The sequence below is a fragment of the Odocoileus virginianus genome, chromosome 27 (assembly GCF_023699985.2).
Source record: "Odocoileus virginianus isolate 20LAN1187 ecotype Illinois chromosome 27, Ovbor_1.2, whole genome shotgun sequence".
NCBI lineage: Eukaryota > Metazoa > Chordata > Mammalia > Artiodactyla > Cervidae > Odocoileus > Odocoileus virginianus.
Genome location: NC_069700.1, coordinates 12789084 through 12816179, shown reverse-complemented (window position 1 = coordinate 12816179; position 27096 = coordinate 12789084). Strand labels below are relative to the sequence as shown.

Genomic DNA, 27096 nt, shown 5'->3' with positions numbered 1-27096 from the left:
CAAAATACTAATAATTCCATATCAGATGTAGAGGAGAAAACAGTACATTAGTGATTTCTTAAGACCAAACTATTCTAGTAATCAAAGCACCTTCACGGTAATGATACCTCACACAAAAAGACAGAAGACATAAAAGGTGTAAGAATGGGAATGGGAAGGGAACAAAGAAATAATTTAAAGAAAATAAAGAGACTATAAGACAAATCAGAAAATATAGACATGACAGGATCAATTAATTAAAGCTGTCTAGGATATATTTTTAAGATACAAGCAAAAAAGATAATGAAACTAAAAAATCAGGCAAGTCACAGTGATGTTGCTTCAAATAAGCATTTTTAAAATATATCAGGAAACTACTCTAAATATGAGTTTTACCCACATTTGGATTCTGAATTAGGGTATACAGAAATAAGATAACCCAATTAAAACTTTATAAAAAGAAGAAACCCTGAAATATCTGTATTATTCTTATTTTCATCATTCACCTTTGAAAAACTATCACAGAATTTAAAGTTAGTGGAGTATTAAATTATGTTAGTCATACTGCAAATACAAAATTTAACATGCTCTCCGAGCAAGATGACGGGGGGGGGGGGGGGGGGGGGGGGCGCGAGGCTGGTGTGACTTTAGGGCAGCCACACCTTTCTCGGCAAGATCTCGCTACTTTGGATGTTTCCAAGTTGACGCCACTTTCACATGAAGTTATCAGCAGACAAGCCACAATTAATATAGGTACAATGGGTCACGTAGCTCATGGGAAATCTACAGTTGTAAAAGCTATTTCTGGAGTCCACACTGTCCGTTTCAAAAATGAACTGGAAAGAAATATTACAATCAAACTTGGCTATGTTAATGTTAAGATTTATAAACTTGACGACCCAAGTTGTCCTCGGCCAGAATGTTATAGATCCTGTGGAAGTAGGACACCCGATGAGTTTCCTACAGACATTCCAGGGACCAAAGGGAACTTCAGATTAGTCAGGCATGTTTCCTTTGTTGACTGTCCTGGCCACGATATTTTGATGGTTACTATGCTGAACAGTGCCACAGTGATGGATGCCGCTCTTCTGTTGATAGCTGGTAACGAGTCTTGTCCTCAGCCTCAGACATCTGAACACTTGGCTGCTATAGAAATCATGAAACTGAAGCACATTTTGATTCTACAAAATAAAATTGATTTGGTAAAAGAAAGCCAGGCTAAAGAACAGTATGAACAGATCCTTGCATTTGTTCAAGGTACAGTAGCAGAAGGCACTCCTATTATCCCAATTTCTGCTCAGCTAAAATACAATATTGAAGTTGTCTGTGAGTACATAGTAAAGAAAATTCCAGTACCCCCAAAAGACTTTACTTCAGAACACAGACTTATTGTTATAAGATCCTTTGATGTCAACAAACCTGGCTGTGAAGTTGATGACCTTAAGGGGGGTGTAGCTGGTGGTAGTATTCTAAAAGGAGTGTTAAAGGTGGGCCAGGAGATAGAAGTCAGGCCTGGTATTGTTTCCAAAGACAGTGAAGGAAAACTCATGTGTAAACCTATCTTTTCCAAAATTGTATCGCTTTTCGCAGAGCATAATGATCTTCAATATGCTGCCCCAGGAGGTCTTATTGGAGTTGGAACAAAAATTGACCCCACTTTGTGCCGGGCTGACAGAATGGTGGGGCAAGTACTTGGTGCAGTTGGAGCTTTACCTGAGATCTTCACAGAATTGGAAATTTCCTATTTCCTGCTTAGATGGCTTCTAGGTGTTCGCACTGAAGGAGACAAGAAAGCAGCGAAAGTACAAAAGCTGTCTAAGAATGAAGTGCTTATGGTGAATATAGGATCCCTGTCAACAGGAGGAAGAGTTAGTGCAGTCAAGGCTGATTTGGGCAAAATCTTCTTGACTAATCCTGTGTGCACAGAAGTAGGAGAAAAAATTGCACTTAGCCGAAGAGTTGAGAAACACTGGCGTTTAATTGGTTGGGGTCAAATAAGAAGAGGAGTGACAATCAAGCCAACAGTAGATGATGACTGAAGAATTAAATAACAGATTTGGATGAAGTTGGAATTTCTCTTAACAACCTAGGGGTATATTTTCAGAACAATACTGGGAAAGTAATTTCACAGCTCATTACCTTAGTAGTAGCTGTAAGGTTATTCTCATTTTTTGGTGATGAAAATTTAACCTCTAGTACTGAAATAGAGCCTACAGTAAATGTAGAAATTAGCATCATGTTGGGTTGAATTTACATTTTACCAGAAATTAATCATTCCCAAATAATGTCTAATTTATATGTCAGTGCAGATTTGAAAGGAAACCTTCACAATCAGACTTTGCTGTAGTAGACATACCACTGAACCTGTTTGAAATAAAGTCTTTGTTCTTATTAAAAAAAAAAAGAAAAAGAAAATTTAACACCAAAATCACAATAAAATTAAGAGGAGTTATTATTCAAAATATTAGTGTAAAAAGCAAAATATGTAAGTGTAAGTCAACTCAGTTACACATAAGACTTGCAGTATGCCAATCACCATGTAGCAACCATCAGATGTCACTAAATATTACTAAAATTTGCTTTCAGCACCAACAGAACCTCATTCTCACTCTCTCCTCGTAGGCACTGGACACAGAGATATTTTTTTTAAATATGAAAAAAATTGGGGGAATTCCCTGGCTGCTTAATGGTTAGGCCTTGGAGCTTTCATTGCCAGGGCTTGGGTTCAATCCCTGCTTAGGGAACTAAGAGCCTACAAGCCGTGAGATGCACCAGAAGAAAAATACGTGAAAATTTTTCAAAATTTTGTTTGCTTTTACTGTTATTGTTTTGCTTCTTTGCATGTTATTGACAATTACGGTAGTAAAATGGAAAAGTAAACATAATAGTAGAAATAAGAATGAGAGAGAAGTTGGAGGAACCAAAAAGGGGTCTTAACAGTTTCATTCTTTAGAAAGGAAATCAGGTGTTTCACAGAATAGGCAGAGGATCACATTCAAAAGATCATGGGTTTCCTGAATTCCAGAGTGAAAACAGTATGTAACAATGGATGATGTAATTCTCAACAGTAATCGATTTACCAAGGAGGCCTACCCAGTTGACCTGTTACAAAAGTGATATCCTACTGTTGTACAAATCCATTTTCAGCCATCATATATGAGACAAGTTCTGTTCTATACATTCTTTATATTTGTGGCCATTTCTAGGCACATAGCTCTATGTCTCACACATTAAAAAAAAAAACCTGATGATTATTATATTAAATGAAGATTAAAACAGGGTTACTTACCAGTTAACTAAACTACATTAGTAATAAAAGACTCATAGGGGCTGTGATAAAATAGGTAAACCTTGTTTTCTTTCACTGCATTTAATAGAGGATTTGATACATACAGATACCTGTAAATGTTTGCTGAATAACTGAACAACTGAAGAATAAACAAATGAATATGTGAACAAACCAATGACTAAAGTATATGATCATCAATGATGACTAGGGACATTGTTCAGTCAGAAGGGTTATCGGTCCTAAATAAATTGATCCATCCGTACATACCTTGTTCCCAAAAATTTATAGAAGGGGTAGAAAAGAGAAACAGAGACGGGGAAAAGGAAGTGCGGGAGGAGGAGAACAGACTAAAAATCTCATTTCAGAGTTTGTTTTCCCCAAGAGCAGTAATGGAACAATACATAAAAGGTACTCTTCGAGGTACAAAGATTTTCCTAAATCTGTATTATCTCTCACCATTAATATTTTAAGAACAACCTAAAAAGAACCACAAAAATACACATGACAAATCACAGAACTATATATGCATTGTTTAAAAATAGAAAACCAGGATTTTAAAAGGTGACCTCGTCTTAAATCCCGTTTCCTTAGTGGATTTACAGAAAAACAGACATTCCTCAGAGATGACTTCATCAGATAAAGTAAAGGAAGTCTTAACTACACGCACTACTGCCTTTTTAAAAAGCCAAACAAAACATGCTGCTTTGTTAGGGTTAGCAAAAATAAAACAACTGGTGTGCTACTGCACTGAGACGTAGCAGAATAAAAACAAAGTGGTTTCAGAAATAAATATAAAATATTCATTATTTTTGTATTAAAAAAACTGACAGGCTTTTACTACATGTGTGTCCAATTATACTTAATTATTTTTTTATTTTTATTTTTATTTTTTTTACCAATTATACTTAATTAAAGTTGAGCAACCCACATATTGGGGGTTTTTTCTCCCCTTCCTGACAAGACTGGAAAACAAGTTTTCTTGAAGCAACAGGAAAAGTGACAAATGGCAGTGCTTTGGGAACATCCATTCATCCACTCCTACTGCACTCGTCTAAGTGCAGCCTGGACTTCCCAGGTGGCTCAGTGGTAACAAATATGCCTGCCGATGCAGGAGAAGCAGGTTCAAGCCCTGTGTGGGGAAGATCCCTTGGAAAAGGAATGGCAACCCACTTGCTTGGGAAATCCTATGGACAGAGGATCCTGGTGGGCCACGGTCCATGGGGTCACAAAGAGTCGGGCACAACTTAGCAACTAAACAACGACAAAGTGTGCCCTAACTCAAGCACTGATTGAAAAACACACCAAACAAAAAGCCAAACAAACAAGCAGAGAGGAGTGCATACTGATCACCTATCTCTAAATCTCTATGACTGAGCAGTCCTAGACTTTAAACATCGGAATAGGAATCTCAGATTCTATCCCACTGGATAAACTTAATGTATCGTAAGAGGCAGCTGACACTGTACAACCTAACAGCAGAAATTCTCCCAATCCAACTTCACTTGACAGCCCATGTTTTCCATTCTCCTCATAAAATCACAGGGCCCAGAGGATCTTTTTTTAGTTTAGTTGACTATCCTATAGACTAGCTTCACTTTCTGCTAACTAAACAACTATGGTTCCAATGCAAGGAAAAACAGAAAACTGTGCTAGAAGCCAGTGAGCCTGTGGTTTACTGGGAAAAGAACTGGTTAGATGATGTGGTTTAAGTTAGGACTCTGTCACTTACTTCTCCATGGTCTTAAGGAAACTGAAATCTAGTGAAGCCTGAGGTCTAGCTTCTATACAGTTGATTGTTGTTGCTGTTCACTCACTAATTCATGCCCAACTCTGCAACCATGGACTGCAGCACGCTAGGCTTCCCTGTCCTTCACTATCTCCCAGAGTTTGCTTAAACTCATGTCTATTAAGTTGGTGATGCCACCCAACCATCTCATCCTCTGTCACCCCTTTCTCCTCTTGCCTTTAATCTTTCCCAGCATCAGGATCTTTTCCAATAAGTCATCAGGTAGCCAAAGTATTGGAGCTTCAGCATGTCATTTCAATGAATATTCAGGGTTGATTTCCTTGAGGGTCAACTGGTTTAATCTCCTTGCAGTCTAAGAGACTTTCGAGAGTCTTCTCCAGAACCACAGTTTGGAAGCATCAATTCCTCGGATAGCAGTAAACAATTATCATTGCATGAATAGATACTACATGCTATGCATTGTGTTAATTACTTTAAATGGATGATCTCTTTAAATTCTCACAACACAATCACTACCCCCTTTTATAGGTGAACCTATGGACTGCGTGCTGCAGTCCATGGGGTCGCAAAGAGTTGGACAAGACTGAGCGACTGAACTGAACTGATAGATGAGAAAATTGAGATCTATAGAGGAGCTGAATAACATATAATATCACAAAGTAAATGATAAAATGAGGCCAAATTTGAACCCCAGGAAACTCAAGCTCTCTCTTCCCAGCCTTTCTCCTACCATTCCCTTATTCACAATACCACCACACTGATCCACTCATCATTCTCTGTGTGACATACTGCCTTTCACAAGTCAATACCACTGTTCATGGCAGTGGGAGGGGGGCCTGCTTAAACTGCCTCTGAACCCATCTATGAGATACACGTTGAGAGACAGGATCCACTTTTCAGTGAAGCTCCTTCTAACTCATCCAAACAATCCATCATGCTCATAAACAACTCTGCTCACTCCTATAACACTGCACTTACAACATTACCATTTAAGTGTTTTGTGCTTGTTTTACTTCCTCTCCTGTGGAATTCTTAAGGGCAGACAACAAACTAACGCACCTTTCAACTCTCTGCACTTAACAAATGTTCAGCCATGTTCGCTGAATAAATCAATGTCCAAAAACAGGGTTCTTTAGTTTTCTTAAAGAATAAATATAAAAGACTTCTATACATGAAATAAAATAATAAACTTTCTAAGCTATAAAAGCATTTTTAAGCATCTATAACTAATGTATATCCTCATGATACAATCTCCAAAACTGAAAAAAAAATGTGAACCATTCTATTCAATTAACTTTAAGGTTTCTTTAATGATACACTGAAATTTGTTGTTCTTCAGTTGCTCAATCATGTTTGATTCTTTGTGACCCCATGGACTGCAGCACACCAGGCTTCCCTGTTCTTCACCATCTCTCAGAGTTTGCTCAAACCCATGTCCATTGAGTTGGTGATGCCATCTAACCATCTCATCCTCTGTCGTCCCCTACTCCTCCTGTCTTCAATCTTTCCCAGCATCAAGGTCTTTTCCAGAGAGCCAGCTGTTCGTGTCAGGTGGCCAAAGGATTGGCGCTTCAGCTTCAGCATCAGTCTTTACAATGAATATCCAGGGTTGATTTCCTTTATGTCTTGATCTCCTTGGGGTTTAATCTCCGTGCTGAAATTTGAGTACTTTTAAATTTTGCTTTTTTATCCAAATTCAGAGTTATTCTAGCTTCATCAAACTAAACAATTTTGTTGATCAGAGAAATATAGTAAGGAAGATGCACTTTTTAGTTACAACGATGTTATAGACTGTAACATGATAGAACTTGAAATGGCTTTTAAAAATCAGCCATTATATATAATTACTAAAAAAGTTACATATTCGTTTCAAAGTTTATGTAAAATAATGACACATAAAAAAGAAGTTACAAAATTTAAGAATAAATATCCACCCTAACACTGCCTAAAATGTTTAACTGGGCCACATAAAGCCATTTATTAAACCTTGCATTTCAAAGTTCTGCAGCTTAATGATAATTACTTCACAGGTCTGAGCCAATGGTGCCATCAACTGTCCTTATGAATGATCTTGCCCAAATACAGTTTTTATGATGCATTAAAAATAAGATTACTTTAAAATTTTATTTGCACAATAGTTAAGTGGAGATAAGGTATCTGGAGATTTCACTGAAGATATGAAAAAAGCTGCAAGTTTCAGGAAACTAGTTCTGGGATAAAAGCAAAAATGTAACAAGTTCAAAATTGACATAAATGCTTCAATTTCAAACATTTAATTTTTTGAGATAAGTTTCACTTCATTCATGGTCCAAATTAACATTTTTTTTCCTCTACAAAACAATCATCTATAGCCGGAGAGAAGTAATTAGAATTATATTCCAGCTCAGCCAGAGAACTTCCTGCATTTTAGTAACCTGCTGTCACTGAAATACTAAAATGCTTATGAAGTGAATATGTTGAGTAAGACTGCTATACAAGCTATGGGTGAGACTAAGATTAATTTTTATTCCATTTATTTATCAAACATTCACTTAAAACTCAACAAGTGAAATAGGAAGTTGAAGAGCTGATGATTCTCAGATATACTCCTAACCTTAAATTCTAGTACCAGCACCTTTCCAGCTGAAAAAGTACAAAGGGTGAAGAGAAAGGATAGCAGGGGTGGCTTGGAGGATGCTGGTGGAGAACAGGATACGGCAAGATCACAATGCTGTGGAAAACACTTACTGAAATGCCCATGATGTGTCTGGCTACATCTACAGCAGGTAGTACGTGTCCAACGTACAAAAGAGACCTGATCTTAGCAGTTACCCAACTTATCTGAAACATGGAGCTAGAAAATAACAGTGTCTATGACTCTAACGGAAAGGGCAAAATGGTTGTCTGAGGAGGCCGTACAAATAGCTGTGAAAAGAGAAGAAGCGAAAAGCAAAGGAGAAAAGGAAAGATATTCCCATTTGAATGCAGAGTTCCAAAGAATAGCAAGAAGAGATATGAAAGCCTTTCTCAGTGATCAACCCAAAGAAAGAGAGGAAAACAACAGAATGGGAAAGACTAGAGATCTCTTCAAGAAAATTAGAAATACCAAGGGAACATTCCATGTGAAGATGGGTTCAATAAAGGACAGAAATGCTATGGATTTAACAGAAGCAGAAGATATTAAGAAGAGGTGGCAAGAAAACACAGAAGAACTGTACAAAAAAGACCTTCACGACCAAGATACTCATGATGGTGTGATCACTCACCTACAGCCAGACATCCTGGAACGTGAAGTCAACTGGGCCTTAGAAAGCATGACTAGGAACAAAGCTAGTGGAGGTGATGGAATTCCAGTTGAACTATTTCAAATACTGAAAGGTGATGCTGTGAAGGTGCTGCACTCAATAGGCCAGCACATTTGGAAAACTCAGCACTGGCCACAGGACTGGAAAAGGTCAGTTTTCATTCCAATCCCAAAGAAAGGCAATGCCAAAGAATGCTCAAACTACCGCACAATTGCACTCATCTCACACGCTAGTAAAGTAATGCTTAAAATTCTCCAAGGCAAGCTTCAGCAATACGTGAACCCTGAACTTCCAGATGTTCAAGCTGGTTTTAGAAAAGGCAGAGGAAACAGAGATCAAATTGCCAACATCCGATGGATCATCAAAAAAGCAAGAGAGTTCCAGAAAAACATCTATTTCTGCTTTATTGACAACGCCAAAGCCTTTGACTGTGTGGATCACAATAAACGGTGGAAAATTCTGAAAGAGATGGGCATACCAGACCACCTGACCCATCTCTTGAGAAAACTATATGCAGGTCAGGAAGCAACAGTTAGAACTGGACATGGAACAACAGACTGGTTCCAAATAGGAAAAGGAGTATGTCAAGGCTGTATATTGTCACCCTGCTTGTTTAACTTATATGCAGAGTACATCATGATAAATGCTGGACTGGAAGAAACACAAGCTGTAATCAAGATTCAGGCAGAAATATCAATAACCTCAGATATGCAGATGACACCACCCTTATGGCAGAAAGTGAAGAGGAACCAAAAAGCCTCTTGATGAAAGTGAAGGAGAAGAGTGAAAAAGTTGGCTTAAAGCTCAGCATTCAGAAAACTAAGATCATGGCATCTGGTCCCATCACTTTATGGGAAATAGACAGGGAAACAGTGGAAACAATGTCAGACTTTATTTTTTTGGGCTCCAAAATCACTGCAGATGGTGACTGCAGCCATGGAATTAAAAGACACTTACTCTTTGGAAGGAAAGTTATGACCAATCTAGATAGCATATTAAAAAGCAAAGACATTACTTTGCCAACAAAGGTCCGTCTAGTCAAGGCTATGGTATTTCCAGTGGTCACATATAGATGTGAGAGTTGGACTGTGAAGAAAGCTGAGCGCTGAAAAATTGATGCTTTTGAACTGTGGTGTTGGAGAAGACTCTTGAGAGTCCCTTGGACTGCAAGGAGATCCAACCAGTCCATCCTAAAGCAGATCAGTCCTGGGTGTTCATTGGAAGGACTGATGCTGAAGCTGAAACTCCAGTACTTTGGCCACCTCATGCGAAGAGTTGACTCATTGGAAAAGACCCTGATGCTGGGAGGGATTGGGAGCAGGAGGAGAAGGGGATGACAGAGGATGAGATGGCTGGATGGCAGCACTGACTCGATGGACATGAGTTTGAGTTAACTCAGGGAGTTGGTGATGGACAGGGAGGCCTGGCATGCTGCGATACATGGGGTTGCAAAGAGTTGGACACGACTGAGTGACTGAACTGAACTGATGACTCTAAACCCCAAGCACAGAGGTCCCTTCGATGAACCATAAATTCTATCTTCTCTGGACTACACTGGAGCCACATTCCAGCCTCATTACTAAGAGATATTTCCTGTCCTCCATAAGCTTGCAGAAGCACAGGAATATTAACAGTTATCTACTGACTTTAGGGATGTGCCAAAAGAATAGTTATAACCTTCAGGTTCAAGATTCATGTGGCTCTGTTAGGACTTCTATAAGTTACTTTCCAAAACCCTAAAGTCAAGTAACATAAAACTGTGTGAGTTATTTTAAGCTACAACTAAGAACAGACTCTTTTTGCTAGTACTTAATTAGAAAGATTACCTTCCAGAGATAATTGATACATTTTAGCTGTCTTTTATCTTTGGTCAACAGCAGAGGCTGTTCAAATTAGCATAATAAATGACAGAAATAAATTTTTATTTCTGAAAGTAATGGCTGAATCCTAAACACAAGTGCTTACTGATCAGCATAAAAGATAGTACAAATGGATTCTCATTATGGAAATCAGTGACTCTCAAGATTAGTTGATTGGCTGAAACATTTGCTGGAAGAGGGTAAAGAATCTTGCAACACTCTAGCTGAGACTGATATTTCTCAAACTGTAGTGACAGACCAGGATTTTTGCTTCCAACCTCTTGTAAACCAGTATTTTTGTAAAATACAATGAAAGGAATTGTAAGACATCACAGCAACGTTAAACCATCTTAAAAGTTTCTAAGGTGCTTGCTCTCAATTTCTATACTTGTCACAGACAAGCCATCCACAGTTGTTAATGAGCTGGCACTAGTCCACATATCACACTTCAGGTAGCACTATCTTGGACCATTCAGTTCAGTCCAGTCCAGTTCAGTTCACTCACTCACTCACATCCAATTCTTTGCGACCCCTTGGACTGCAGCATGCCAGGCTTTCCTGTCCATCATCAACTCCTGGAGCCTGCTCGAACTCATGACCATTCAGTCGGTGATGCCATCCAACCATCTCATCCCTGTCAATCCCTTCTTCTCCTGCCTTCAACCTTTCCCAGCATCAGGGTCTTTTCAAATGAGTCAGTTCTTCACATCAGATGGCCAAAGTATTGGAGTTTCAGCGTCAGGATCAGTCCTTTCAATGAATATTCAGGACTGATTTCCTTTAGGATGGATTGGTTGGATCTCCTTGCAGTCCAAGGGACTCTCAAGAGTCTTCTCCAACACCACAGTTCAAAGGCATCAATTCTTCGACGCTCAGCTTTCTTTATAGTCTAACTCTCACATTCATAACATGACTACTGGAAAAACCACAGCTTTGACTAGCAGAGTAATGTCTCTACTTTTTAATATGCTGTCTAGTTTGGCCATAGCTTTTCTTCCAGGAGCAAGTATCTTTTAATTTCATGGCTGCTATCACCAGCTGCAGGAAGACCTTTTAAAGGAGGTCACCATTATCTTCATTACCTTCACCATAGTTTGGTCTCAGGTCAAACAATGGGAAGAGAACACAGTCCTGCCCATTAAAAGAAAATTGGACTAAAGATTTACTGAGAATGGCCCTGCCCATCAGAGCAAGACGCAGTTTCCCCCTCAGTCAGTCTCTCCCATCAGGAAGCTTCCATAAGCCTCTTGTCCTTATCCCTCAGAGGGCAGAAAGAATGAAAACCACAATCAAAGAAAACTAATCAAACTGATCACAGGGACCTCAGCCTTGTCTAACTCAATGAAACTATGATTCATGCCCTGTAGGGCCACTCAAGATGGACAGGTCATTGTGGAGAGTTCTGACAAAACATGGTCCACTGGAGAAGGGAATGGCAAACCACTTCAGCATTCTTGCCTTGAGAACCCCATAAACAGTACAAAAAGGCAAAAAGATCTGACACCAAAAGATGAACTCTCCAGGCCGGTAAGGGCCCAATATGCCTCTGGAGAAGAGCACAAAAGTAACTCCAGAAAGAATGAAGAGACGGAACCAAAGCAAAAACAACGCCAAGTTGTGGATGCCACTGGTGATGGAAGTAAAGTCCGATGCTGTAAAGAACAATACTGCATAGGAACCTAGAATGTTAGGTCCATGAATCAAGGTAAATTGGAAGTGGTCAAACAGGAGATGGCAAGAGTGAACATCGACATCTTAGGAATCAGTGAACTAAAATGGACTTGAATGGGCGAATTTAGTTCAGATGACCATTATATCTACTATTGTGGGCAAGAATCCCTTAGAAGAAATGGAGTAGCCCTCATAGTCAACAAGAATCTGAAATGCAGTACTTGAGTACAATTTCAAAAACGACAGAATGATCTCTGTTTCCAAGGCAAACCATTCAGTATCACATTAATCCAAGTCTATGCCCAAACCAGTAATGCTGAAGAAGCTGAACTTGAATGGTTTTATGAAGACATATAAGACCTTCTAGAACTAATACCCAAAAATGATGTCCTTTTCATTACAGGGGACTGAAATGCAAAAGCAGGAAGCCCAGCCAATGCAAAAGAGATACAGGGAGTAACAGGCAAATTTGGCCTTGGATTACAGAATGAAACAGGTCAAAGGGTAACAGTTTTGCCAAGAGAATGCACTGATCATAGTAAACACCCTCTTCCAACAACACAAGAGATGATACTACACATGGACATCATCAGATGGTCAATACTGAAATCAGATTGATTATATTCTTTGCAGTCAAAGATGGAGAAGCTCTATAAAGTCAGCAAAAACAAGACCAGGAGTTGACTGTGGCTCAGATCATGAACCCCTTATTTGCAAATTCAGACTTAAAGTGAAGAAAGTAGGGAAAACCATTAGACCATTCAGGTATGACTTAAATTAAATCCCTTACTATTATACACTCGAAGTGACAAATAGATTCAGGGGATCAGATCTGATAGACAGAGTGCCTGAAGAACAATGGACAGAGGTTTGTGATATTGTAAAGAGGTAGTGATCAAGACCATCCCTAAGAAAAAGAAATGCAAAAAGGCAAAATGGTTGTCTGAGGAGGCCTTACAAATAGCTGTGAAAAGAAGAGAAGCTAAAGACAAAGGAGAAAAGGAAAGATACACCCATTTGAATGCAGAGATCCAAAGAATAGCTAGGAGAGATAATAAAGCCTTCCTCAGTGATCAATGCAAAGAAACAGAGGAAAACAATAGAATGGGAAGGCTAGAGATCTCTTCAAGAAAATTAGAGATACCAAAGGAATATTTCATGCAAAGATGGGCACAATAAAGGACAGAAATGGTATGGACCTAACAGAAGCAGAAGATATTGAGAAGAGGTGGCAAGAATACACAGAACAACTATGCAAAAAAGATCTTCATGACCGAGATAACCACATGGTGTGATGACTCACCTAGAGCCAGACATTCTTGAGTGTGAAGTGAAGTGCACCTTAGGAAGCATAACTATGAACAAAGCTAGTGAAGGTTATGGAATTCCAGTTGAGCTATTTCAAATCCTAAAAGATGATGCTGTGAAAGTGATACACTAATATGCCATCAAATTTGGAAAATTCAGCAATGGCCACAGGACTGGAAAAGGTCAGTTTTTATTCCAAGCCCAAAGAAAGGCAATGTCAAAGTATGTTCAAACTACCACACAATTGCAGTCATCTCACAAGTTAGCAAAGTAATGCTCAAATTCTCCAAGCAAGGCTTCAATAGTACATGAACTGTGAACTTCAGATGTTCAAGCTGTTTTTAGAAAAGGCAGAAGAACCAGACATCAAATTGCCAACATCCACTATATCATCAAAAAAGCAAGAGTTTTCCAGAAAAACATCTGCTTCTGTTTTATTGACTACTTCAAAGCCTTTGACTCTGTGGATCACAACAGACTGTGGAAAATTCTTCAAGAGATGGGAATACCAGACCACCAGATCTGCCTCCTAAGAAATCTGTATGCAGGTCAAGAAGCAACAGTTAGAACTGGACGTGGAACAACAAACTGGCTACAAATAGGGAAAGGAGTACATCAAGGCTGTATATGTCACCCTGCTTATTTAACTTATATGCAGAGTACATAATGTGAAACGCTGGGCTGGATGAAGCACAAGCTGGAATCAAGACTGCGAGGAGAAATATCAATAACCTCAGATACACAGATGACACCATTCTTATGGCAGAAAGCAAAAAACTAACGAACCTATTGATGAAAGTGAAAGAGGAGAGTGAAAAAGTTGGCTTAAAACTCTAACATTCAGAAAACTAAGATCATGGCGTCTGGTCCCATCACTTCACGGTGTCTGGTCCCATCACTTCACGGCGTCCGGTCCCATCACTTCATGGCAAAGAGATGGGGAAACGATGGAGACAGTTCGACCTTTAAGGACACTATTCTGTCTTGGTCCCTCCTTTACCCTCACTCTTGACACTGGGTAGAGGATTCTGGCTGCCTGAGGCTAATCATACTGTCATCTGACTCAAGTGACCCTTTCCTGCAAGGTATGATTTAATCACCCAGAACAGGTAGAAGGTGCCAGCTTACTTAAACTCTCATTGCAGATTTTGTGCTGGGACTTGCTTTCATTATAACCTGACAGCTGGGTTGTAGAAACCAAACCAATCCTCATTGGTAGCTACTACTGTCTACCAAAAAACCTCTAGAGTTATACATGACAAAACTGACTTACATTAGTTTATAGTCAATCAGTGGTCTATATGTAAAAAAATGGTGCTGACCATAATTTTTAAGTAAATGAGTGACTATTAAGTCTGCTGGATTCTTTTTGGAACATGTTTTATCTTGAGATACTGTCTCCTAGAGAAAGGTATCAGGACCTGGATGTCTCTGAGGATGGCACCAGGCTTAGGGAACTTTTCTCAGGAGAGTAGATTCAGAATAGGGACATGGTTAATACAATCAAGACATGTGAACAGAACAGTACAGTATAACTGAGCAGAAAAGAACATCTTATTTATCGACACCATGCTAAGATATAGCAACTTACAAAATATTAGAAAGATTCAGTGTGAATCTGCATATATTCAACCCTCTAAGGATCTCTTTGGAAACTTAATTCAAGCTTTATAAGAACACTTACAATTAAATACCTCGAAAAAAAAAATTTTAAAAGAACATTATTTTCTGAAAGCTATCATTTAAAAGTAACATTTAAAAAATAGCATTTGAAGTTTATATTTTCCACGTATGTACTGATAAGAGCAGTAGTCTTGTTTGATGACAAAGGTCAAGGAAAAGATGACCATTTTTCTGTGTGGCTGTCCATCTCATAGGGGCAGTAAGAGGATAACTGAGTGTCTCACATCTCTTACCTTCAGAGGTCTCAGGAGTCACTGCTGTGTATCCTCACCTCTAGACGAGGGTCATGCTGGAACCTATGCGCATTCATTCCCCAGAATACAGAACAGAATAAGCTCCCCAAACAGGAGCTGCTATTTACTCTGCATTTAGAGCCGCATGTTTTAATTAGATTATTTCAGTCAGTGTTGGCCACCTGTTGACTCCGGAAATGTTTATCTTTGTATATGTCATAATATCTAACATAATACCTGGTAATGTGGAAAGCAATAATAATTGTATTTTCAAATGCATTGTGATTATATCAAGTTAATAGCTACTTCATGTTTTACCATTAGAACCAGAAAGATAACCAAATGTTATTAGTAATTCTGTTTCTCTAAAAATAACATCACTTATATGTGAGAAATTTGTATTTTTGTTCTCTCATTCATTCAGTCACCTACCTATCTAGCTCTGGAATAGGGACTTATAAATTCTGGACATTACAGAAAAAAAGTTAAAACATCCGAATTAGTTTATTTTCCCAAAGCTAAAATGTCATGGGGTGGGGAGGAGAAGTAACAGATACATTTAAAATGATAATAAATTCAAGTATGTAACCTCAAAAAAATTAGATTCCCCTTTAAAGTTCCCATATACCATCATTTTATGTATGGCAGATGGCAAATAACAAGAAAGACAAGATAAATTTTAAAAGGGAAAGTATCAGTAAAGTATTACAGGGTCAGAGGGTATTTTCTAAGATGTGTTTAGCCCTGGGGAGGATTATTCCTTCAAATTGGGGATAATCTGATAGTAGTGTCTAAAAAATGATATACCTCATATCAGAATCGCTGAGCAGCACCCAACTCCTGGCTTCAGAAGAATGAAAATTGCCAAGGGATTGTAAAAAATGATGACTTTAATAATGACAGAGAAGGCAAAATGAACCAGAGATTTTCTTTATGGAAAAACTTCTGATTTTTAATTTTTGTCCCTAGCACTACCTTCTATCTCCACACTCCATTCTCACTACTAAAAAAAAAAAAAACAAACAAACAAATAAAGCAATCACACAAATGGGGTCCCTGGACAAAACACTGAGCTTTTCAACCTCAGCATACTTCTTCCTTTTATGCACATGTTGACTCCCCATTATATTGACCAGAACACTTGGTTGATACGCTTTACATAAATACCCACAGATTTCCTACTCTCTTGTGTGTCAGAACCATGACCTCACTCCATGAATTTAATGAAGGAAAAAAAAAAAAATCAGAAACAAAAAAACACTCTGGATGAATCTTCAAACTTCATTAACTATATCCTCAGAAACAAGATTATTTCTGGTCAAATATTTCATTAGAATCTCAGATTGCATATGGCTTCCAGTTTATAGAAAATGCCAAGGGTAGAATATCAGCTGAACACTATCACCAAAGGCAGAAAAGGGGGGGAGAAGAAAAGTGATAAATCCTAAAAGGTGAGGGTTATTCTGATCAAGCACTGGCTGTATCTGAAGTCAGTGGCATCAAAAAGAGACTATAGCATTAATATATCAACCAAAGCATTAAGGGAGGTGACACATATCCTCCACCTTCCATCTTACCTGATAGCATGGAGGGACTGAACATCTTTCTCTAAATCAGTGAAAATCTTTAGGAAAAATGAAGTGATAAGTTCTGCAATTAAACTTACATCCTTAAATCCTATCTCTAAGGAATTATGAAAGCATCTTTCTCCCCAGCACTTACCTGTCTACCTATGTTCACAACTGTTCCTGTTCAGTTTCTCCTGTCAATATATTTCTAATCCTTACCTCTCTGCCTCTATAAACAAGCTCAGAAAAATCTTTCTAAAGACCATCTCTCTCATTTTATAGCTGAACTCCTCCAAAGAGGAGTTTAGCAAAGTCTACTAATTTCTAACAAGATTTCTAATTTTCCTACTCTTTCAAAGAGTAGGTTCATCTATGAAATTAAGACACTTTGCCCCTTGGAAGGAAAGCTATGACGAACCTAGACAGCATGTTAAAAAGCAGAGACCTTACTCTGCTGACAAAGGTCTGTTTGGTTAAAGCTATGGTTTTTCCAGTAGTCATGTAGAGATGTGAGAATTGGACCATAAAGAAGGCTGGGCATTGAAGAACTGATGTCTTTGAACTGTGGTGATGGAGAAGACTCTTAAGAGTTGCTTGGACAGCAAAGAGATCAAACCAGTCAATCCTAAAGGAAATCCACCCTAAATATTCATTGAAAGGACTGATGCTGAAGCTCCAATACTTTATTCACCTGATGTGAAGAGCTAATTCACTGGAAAAGACCCTGATGCTGGGGAAGATTGAAGGCAGGAAGAGAAGGGGGCGACAGAGGATGAGATGGTTGGATTGCATCACCGACTCAGTGAACGTGAGTTTGAGCAGTCCAGGAGATAGTGAAGGAGAGGGGAGCCTGGTATGCTGCAGTTCATAGGTTTGCAAAGAGTTGGACAGGACTTAGCAATTGAAGAGCAACAACAATCCCAGTATTGCTTCTCCTTAAGGAATCAGAAGTAATAGATATGTAGACATTACACATTTATAAAACTTTCACCTCTGACTAGTTCTACCTCATAAATAACCCCTCTCTCTTCTTTTATTTTCTCTACACAGGCACTGACCATTCACCTTCAATGACCTCAACTCTCATCCCTCCAACTAAGGCTTCTTTTCAGCCTTGTACTTCTACCTCCAACCGCTCTTTAGAACTTCTGACTCCATGGTAACAAATAAATCCACTGAAGAATGCCAAAGCCCATCTTCTTAACCATTTCACAGTTCTGCCACCCTAGCCTTTCATTCCCAACACTGCCACCCAAGCACGTGTTCCTTCCTGGCTGGGTTGCTATCAGAACCACGGGCAAGAAACATGGGTGGCCTACAGATACTGATGTGTAGTGTATATATGTGTGTATATATATATATACACATATATACATATATATATATGTATATATAGCATTTCAAATGTTATTATAATGCAAAGATTATCCTGTCCCCTCACTTGTCCCCTGGTTCCTATGAACCTACAAAAATATCTGATGGAAACAGTAGATAAGTCACAGTCTTGGCCACCTACTAGCTGCAGGACAAAGTGAAGTCATCAAACTTCTCTGTAACCTAGTTTCCTCATCTAATAAAAAAACCTCCTGGGCTGTTGTGAGGATTAAATACAGGAGAAAATATGCATTTCACAGAATTGTGTCTGGCACATATTAAGCACTTAACATACATTGTTGTTGTTATTGTTCAGTCATACTCCTTTCCCAATTTGGAACCAGTCTGCTGTTCCATGTCTGGTTCTAACTATTACTTCTTGACCCACATACAGATTTCTCAGGAGACAGGTAAGTTGGTCTGGTATTCCCATCTCTTTAAGAATTTTCCACAGTTTGTTGTGACCCACACAGTCAAAGGCTTTAGTGTAGTCAATGAAGCAGATGTTTTTCTGGAAATCCCTTGTTTTCTCTATGATCCAATGAATGTTGGCAATTTGATCTCTGGTTCTTCTGTCTTTTCTAAAGCCAGCTTGTACATCTGGAAGTTCTCGGTTCATGTACTGCTAAAGCTTATTAGTTTGAAGGATTTTTGAGCATTACCTTGCTAGCATGTGAAATGAGCACAGTTGTATGGTAGTTTGAATATTCTTTGGCATTGACATATACATTAGCAATGATTAATTTTACTCTCATTTGTATTGAGTCATATCCAAATAGCTTTATCATCCTATTAGAAAATATGTGCCTATTTATGTCTACAAGGAGTCTAGAAATAAGAGTGACATTGGACAAGGGGCAGCTAACCTCAAAAGGTTCATCTCAAAAGCAAAAAAGAACATTGTAAATTGGGACAAGGAACAGAGTGGACCAAATTTATACAGGCTATATAGCAAACATGAGCAGGATGAATAATTGAACATGAAATTGGGAGAGTATAGAAGGAAAAGATAAGTGTTATTTAAGAAATAAAGGTACTCATATTATACACAATATGATCAAATAAATAGTCGTCTCAGCTCATCCACAATCTAGCATGACCTTAGAGTTTCAGTTTGTTCCTTGGCTAAAGCAACTAATATAATCCTTTTACATTTTAAGTTAGAACTGTAAAACTGTAGAGTTTAACAGTCACTTTGATAATTTACCAACACATGGAATGAAATTTGTTATGAATGGAATCCTTTCCCTAACTGATAAATACATTTAAATGAAACTTGTATATCCATATTTAATTTGAAAGCCATAAAACTTTGAAAAGTTTAAGATGTTGATGGAGATGATCATTTTCACTTGAAAGAAATAACTACCCACAGAACTCTTAAAATATTTAAATGTAAATGAAAAAAACAAGTTATGAGTTCTATCAGAAGTTTAAAAAGAAAAAAAATCAAGGTAAAGATGTTAAGAGTGATATCGTTGACAAACATTCACAGAGATACTTTCATCTGGGAATAAGGAATAGGGCTCCAATTGACTCTGAAGAATGATTAGCAGTCGGAGAAGTTTAGAAACTCTTACCTCAACGAGTGACAGTATGAACTGAATCTTCTTAATAGCAGAAGAATGTTTGCTAATTTACTAAGGGGCAATCCTATACAGTAATACAAGAGATGTAAGAGGATGAGAGAGTGAAAGGAAATATCCAGCAAGCTTTAAAAAGTCCACAGCCTCATTTTAGGAAACACTAAGTCCAAGAGAAGAAAACGTTGAATTATAGGGAAGAAATTTAACTTAATGCATTTACAATGGCTATCTAGGGGAAATTTTGGAAAATGTAGGGCCAAATAAATTAGAAATAATTTAAAAATACAACATTAATTGAGTACTCACTTTGTACTAGACACTGAAGTCAGAGGTAGTAACAGGGATAACTGAAATACTTCCTAAACTCACGATGCTCCTGATGTAGTAGAAAAGATAAATTATACATTCTGAGAAGTGCCACGATCAAGGCAAACAGGGAATGCTGTAGGTGTAGAGGAACCAGCAGCCACCCACAGAAAGGGGCACACAACTGTCAGCAGGACGGCGCACGAGTGAGTGGAGGAGAAGTAAGACTTGCTTGGGGAGGGGGCGGGGGCTCTGAATCTTCCAAACTGAGAGCCGAAGTTAGTCCTGGACGAGTTCACAAAGTCAGCTAAAAGTCCCCCAGGGCTTTTAGGGAAAAATCAAACGTCTTCAACGTTCCCTGTTCTTTGGTCGCAGCGGTGGGATGAACCAGAAGGTGATGAGACAAGAGCAAAGATGACCAGTGACAAGACAGTTGCCATAGTGGAAGGGGAAAGGATGGCATGGGCTGGGAGAGTGGCAGGAAGATGCTGAAGCAGGAAAGATAAGTTCACCTGTTCTCAATGGGAAAGAGCATGAAGAAAGCAAAGGGCAGGTAAAGAACAATTTTTTAAAAGAGGGAAGGAAGACAAACTTTTAAAGGAGCAGGAAGGTTTAATCTGTGGGAAATGTGAGGCAGCTGCATAAATGGAGGGACCCCTTGAGGTTTAAGTATATTATCAGCCTATGATAATATAGATCAAAGTGGGAAATAAGTAACTTTATCAGAGGCAGTCATAATTTAAACAAAAGGAAATAAAACCAAGTATGACTGGTTATCCCAGGAGTTAAGAGTCAGGCAGAACTTCAGATCAACATGGAACTCAGAGTACTTGATATCCAGTCCCAATGTGTATTTATTTGCAGTTTAAGGCTCATAAAAGTAACACTGAAAAACCTTCATTTCAGATAGTTAAGAATCAGAATATGGTTAGGATCTTGGACAATATTTACTATAAAACCCACTGAAAATAGTCAAAGATGACGGGTATAGTAACCATTTTACAGAATGAAATACTCTTCTTAAAAAGATTTTATCCAAGGGCAGAGCTGAAAAATAAAATCTGTATTTATAACCAAAAAGGAGAAGTTAGAATAATGTTAATTTTTTAATTTTTTATCTTTATAAAGACAAAAACCCTTGCTGCAAATATAAGCATAACTGTGTACAGGGAATATCTTAGAGGGAATGATATACAGGTATTATTCTTTAAAAAATTCACTTTTTATTTTTCTTTCCCATGGAAATGTTCCATTACTTTCCTATGTCATATAGCCAGGAAAACAAACAAAAAAACTAGAGTACACTGAATATTTAATGAGTAAGTGCAAGAGAAGCTTACCCAGTATTGATGGAAATGATTTCTATGAGTGGATTCTTCCTAATCTTCGGCAAATCCAATCGTGCTCCCCCCAAACGTTTTCCATTATCCTTTTTCTGACCCAACAGTCTCACAGAGTGACCTTCAGATAAAGCACATAAATATATGTAAGCATGAGTCATACAACATCACTTTAATTTACTGCTTTCAACAAATGTGTTGATATTCGCATTTAACTTTTTCTTTTATGAAAACAAACAAAAATGACCCAGAGAAGATATGATCATTGACCCTAAGTAATATTACCAAAGGGAAAGGCAGCTGTGGCCAAGTCCTCCAATCATTAAGCGCCTTGCTTAGAACATTTGCACATTTATACTGCACAGATGAGAGAAATAGGGAAATCAGAGTGCCATTCCACAGGTCTGAGTGATCTCTAACACACATCAGATGTGTACAGGACGTAGGAAGGCCTCACTTGGGCACTGGTCCTGAAGGCCAAGTGCAAAAGCAGATCATCTGCTCAAGGCAAACTGTCAATCAAAGAAATAAAAACTAAAAAGCTGAGATAAAATGACACGTGAAGTTTGGATTTTTAAGAAAAAAAAGTTTTAAAACAATTTTTCAAAAATATTACAAAAGAATCAGAACACTAAGACCCGTTAAAATTCTGAATTAACTGTAGACTTATAGACAAGTTGAAGAACTGAACAAAGAATTTCCATCTGCTTGATATATCCTGATTATTATTTTCTGTATTTACTTTACTTTGCCATTTTATTTATATACATACATATGATTTTTTAATAATATCACTGAGGTACATCCTATATAACTCACCCATTGTACATACACTATTCAACAATTTTAAATAAACTTACACAGCTGTACAGTCATCATGACTGTACATGACCCATTTTTAGAACATCACCTCCAAAATTCCCTCAAGCTTATTTATAGTCTATCCCTGCTCCCATACCAAAGATACTACATTTTGTTAATCTATCAACCAGCTGATGAACATTTGGACTGTTTCCAATTAACACCTTTTATAATAATGCTTCTATGAATATCTGAATGCAGATCTTCATGCAGATATATGTGTTCATTTCTCTTGGACAGATATCCAGGAAAATTGTGGGTTATGCTGTAAATTTAAATTTTCTAAGAAAAACCTGTTTTTGAAAGAAGTGCTACCATTTTATAACCCACCAGCAATGTATGAGGGTTTGAGTTTCTGCACATCACCAAGACCTCATACTGTAACTTCTGAGAACAGCTATTCAAGTGGGCATGTAGTGGTATATTGTTGTGCTTTGAGTGACTGTGCATTCCATGATGATAATGATACTGAGCACCTTTTCATGTGATTAGCCAACTGTATTCCCAATTGGTAACATGTTGTGATGGTTAATTTTATACGTCAAGCTGACTAGGCCACAGGGTGCCCAGACATGTAGCCAAACACTATTTTGGGTGTGTCTTTGGGAGTGTTTCTGCATGAGACTGATATTTGAATTAGTAGACTTGAGTAAAGCAGACTGCTCAGCCTAACACTGGTAGGCATAATGCAATTAATCAAAGATTTGAATAGAACAAAAAGGCTGAGTAAGAGGGAACTCCTCCCACCTGATGACTGAGCTGAGTAATCGGTCTTTGCCAGCCTTCAGACTCAGACTGAAATATTAGATCTTTTGGGGTCTCATGCCTTCACAGTTTCCTACCAGAACTTACACTGTCAACTCTCCTGATTCTCTGGCCTTTGGTCTTGGACCAGAACTACACATCAGGTCTCTGGAGTCTTCACTTTGTTGCCTATAGACATTGGGAATTCTCAGCCTCCTTGATGGTGGGAGCAAGTAACATAATAATACATGCCTTTTTACACACACACATACACACACACCCTACTGGGCTCTCTTTCTCTGGGGAACCCTCACCAGTGCAGATGGCTACTCTAGTATTTGCCAATATTTTAGTTGTAGTGTTTGTCTTATTACTGAATTACAAGAATTCTTTACATATTCTGGTTATATGACCTTTATGACATATATGATTTGTAAATATTTTCTCAGTCTGTGTGCTTACAGTTTCACTTTCATGATAGTATATTTTGAAAACTGAAGCTTTTTTAAATTTAATGAAGTTCAACTCACCTATATTTTATTTTATAGCTCATGCTTTGGGTGTCATACCTAAGAACTCTTTGACTAGCCCAAGAGCCCAAAGATTTCTCCTACATTTTCTTCTACAAGTTTTATCATTTTCACTCTAATAATTAGGTCTAGGGTCCACCATGTTACTTTGTTTTAATAAAGGTCTAACTTTATTTTTCCACACAGATATTCAACTGTCCCAGCTTCATTTCTTTTCCTTCCTCCTCCTTTGTGCTATTGTCATCACATATATTAACATACACTGCTGTCAAAGTGTTAGTTGCTCAGTCGTGTCCGACTCTTTGCGACCCCATGGGCTGTAGCCCGCCAAGTTCCTCTGTCCACGGAATTCTTCAAGCAAGAATACTGGAGACAGTAGCCAGTCATTCCCTTCTCTAAGAGATCTTCCCAACCCAGGGATCGAAGCTGGGTCCCCTGCATTGCAGGCAGATTCTTCACCATCTGAGGCACCAGGGAAGCCCTCAAATAGTTGTATAAACCCAAAAATATAATGCTATAACATACAATTGCATGTTTTTTAGACGAGATTGGACGCATTCAGGGTGGTATGGCCGTAGACTCAATCGCATGTTTTTTAAAATGTTAAAAATATCTATGTACAGAGCATAATATATTTACCCACATAATCACCACTTCTAGCACTCTTCATTTCCTCCTGGGAATTTCCATTTGGCACAATTTTCTGCCTGAAAAATCATCTTTAATATTTCTTGTAAACCAAGAAAAATTGTTTTTTGGAAATATCTTTAGTTTGCTGTTATTTGTGCAGGATACTTTGGCTAGATATAGAAATCTTGGTAGACAGTTTTGTTCTCTGAGCACCAAATGCATCATTCCACTGTCTTTGACCTCTGTTGCTTCTGATGAGAAGTCAACCATTAATCTTGTTGTTCTCCCACACATAGTATTAATATGTCATTTGTCTTATGCAATAAAGATTTTCCCTCTCTTTCAACAATGACTATGATGTGCATAGGTGCAGATCTCTGGGATTTTTCCACATGGAACTCACTTAGCTTTTTGGATCCAAAAGTAACAGTTTTCATCAACTTTGGGAAGTTTTCACCCAGTACTGTTAAAAAATGTTGTTGTTATTGTTATTGCTTTTTCACTGGATTCTTTTGTGACTCCCATGATGATACATCTGTTGGTGTGCCAGATGCCCCACTGGTCTCTGAGGCCTTTTTCATTTTTCATCTGCTCTCCTACCCAAGTCAGGTCTCTCTCTTAGCCTACCCACAAATGTTCTTCTTCTGCCATCTCAAATCTGCAGTTGAGTCTCTCTAATACATGTTTCACTTCAGGTACTGTACTCTTCAACTCCAAATTTCCTACTGGTTCTCATATAATTTCCATTATTTTGTGATTCTTTATTCAAGTCACTGTCATCATCCTTTTCTTAAGACTTTTAACATCACTTCACTTAGTTCTATCAAGTCTCTGTCTTCTAAATCCAAAATTTCTGGCCAAAGACAACTGATACTTACTGCTTGTTCCACCTTGATTATGGTTATACTTGGTTTTGTTTTCATTTCACTGAAGCATAGTTGATTTACAAAGTTGTGTTTAATGTCTGCTACATAGCAAAGTGGCTCAGTTACACGTATATTTGGTTTCTTTGTATCTATTATAATATTTTATTAAATATTAGAAATTTTAGGTAATATATTGCAGCAATTCTCAATTAAGATTTATCCCCTAAAGGTTGCTGCTGTCTTTGTTTAGTAATTCACCTGGACTAAATCTATGATTTCTATGTCTCCACAATGAATGGCCATTGATCTCCCTTCTTGTTTTTTTTGGCTTTTATGCCCCCAAACATAACTTTCTAGCAATCAATTCTGTATCTGCATAGCAAAGCTAAGGGAAAGACTAGTCAACAAATGCTCAAACACCTTAAGCCAGTAAAATTCCTAACTATGTGTTGTTGACTAGTCTGTGTGTGAGTTGAGAGCATTCAATGTTAGGGCCATTTTCAAGTCTGCCCCACCTTTTACCTTCTCCTGGACTTTTTTGGGTCCTCTCCCATCTTCTCAGGGTGTGCATGCAAGCTCCAGCAGACAGGTAAGTTTAAGTGGCTTGGGTCCACTCTGGTCCCTGCTGGGCATATGCACTCTCTAATCAACTTACAGTTTGTGAAGAGTTATCAAGCATCCTCTCTGTCTCACTTCCCAGAAGTCTCTGCTAAATCTGCGGCTAGTCTGTCTGTCTACTATTTCTGCTGAACAAGCTACAACTTCAGGTGTATAGAGTCAGAGACACTCGATCCCCTACCTACCCTCCCCCAACCTACTCACCACTAGTCACTTGCCATTAAAGTCTAAACAGTTCTCCAAGTCAATTACGCCTTCTTGGTGCAGCAGTGAAGCTGCTGGTTTTCACAGCCTGCTCTGCCCTAGGTGACCAACCTTGCCTATGGAGCTGAGGAAAGAAAATAACAGTACCACCTTAGACTCACACTGTTCTTACCCAAAGCACAAACACCTTAGACTCACAGTGTTCTTACCCAAAGCACAAACACCTTAGACTCACACTGTTTTTACCCAAAGTTCAGTTGTTCGCAGAAAGAAACACTTCTCAGTTTGCTGACTGCTATTAGTCAATTTCCACAGTGCCAGAATAGCTTGTTTTAGACCATCTGTCCAGTTTTATTGCTGCTTGTGGGGAGATTTGTTGACCTTCACATATGGTCATGCCACAAACTAATCAAAGCCAAATTTTTTAAAGCAATTATTTAAAATAACTTCAAATACATAATTAGCACAGATATAAGATTCATATAAGCAATTACATGTATGTTTCATCATCCCTCAATTCAGAAAGATATATTGCTTAAACATCTCCTGTACAGACAGCTTTTCAGGACTAGAAGTAATAAAACCATTAGTCATAGCCTTTTTGTACTAATCACTTTAATAAGAAACATTAAGTACTTCATTTACTCTGAAAATTCTTGCTCTGGTGGAGAAACATAGCTCGACTCAGGCAAGCATTTGGCATACCAGATTTCACAGATTTCCAAGATAAGTTCAACTCTTCCATCACAAGTCCAGTTAATGAAGAGGTGAGCAAGATTGGCATGATAACATAATAGTTCTGAGAGATGTCAAAAGTTCGATAATGACTATGCAAAGGCATGCTACTTTCATACTAGCATGAGACAAATTTCATTATATCCTGCTGAGACTTCAGCAATATGAGCCCGTACTAATAACATTTGATAAATTATTCATCTCCACTATCTACATGCAAATAAAGGAACATATCTCTGCCTGATGATATAATGAGTTATTTTCCAATCCAATGATTCATTAAAGAGTGGCAGACGTAATAGTCTGGGTTTTTTTTTTTTTTAATTGAAAAAATATACTACACCAAAAATAAAGTAGGAAATAATATAAAAGCCCTTCATTATATCTGGCCAAAGATGAAAGAAAGGAAATTCAATCACATAATGATTACTAAAAATAAAAACAGGCTAGCAGTATAAAACTTTTATACCTGTTATATACCATCTCTTTAAAAAATCTTTTTGCAAACAGAATTGCTGCATCAAATTAACTCCTTATATCTACAGACCACAGAATAAAAACATATACTCTTAATATTAATACAAATCATTACCCATTATATGAGTAGGTATCAATACTACCCTCTAAAACAAACTGAAATTTGGCAAAATAAAGAATAAAACTGAAGCTGTCTTAAACAAG

The 27096-nt window shown here is 38.0% G+C and overlaps 1 protein-coding gene and 1 pseudogene across 7 annotated transcripts in view; one reads left to right on the top strand and one right to left on the bottom strand.

The window, feature by feature from the left end:
• CDKAL1 (CDK5 regulatory subunit associated protein 1 like 1) overlaps window positions 1-27096 on the bottom strand; it is a 603129-nt gene that overhangs the window by 355192 nt on the left and 220841 nt on the right. For all 7 annotated transcript variants that reach the window (XM_070456204.1, XM_020875786.2, XM_020875789.2 and 4 more), the window contains one exon: window positions 21228-21348. In XM_070456204.1, coding sequence (XP_070312305.1) covers window positions 21228-21348 — 121 coding nt within the window. The remainder of the gene's footprint in view (window positions 1-21227; window positions 21349-27096) is intronic.
• Window positions 651-2044, top strand: LOC110126241 (eukaryotic translation initiation factor 2 subunit 3 pseudogene; annotated as a pseudogene).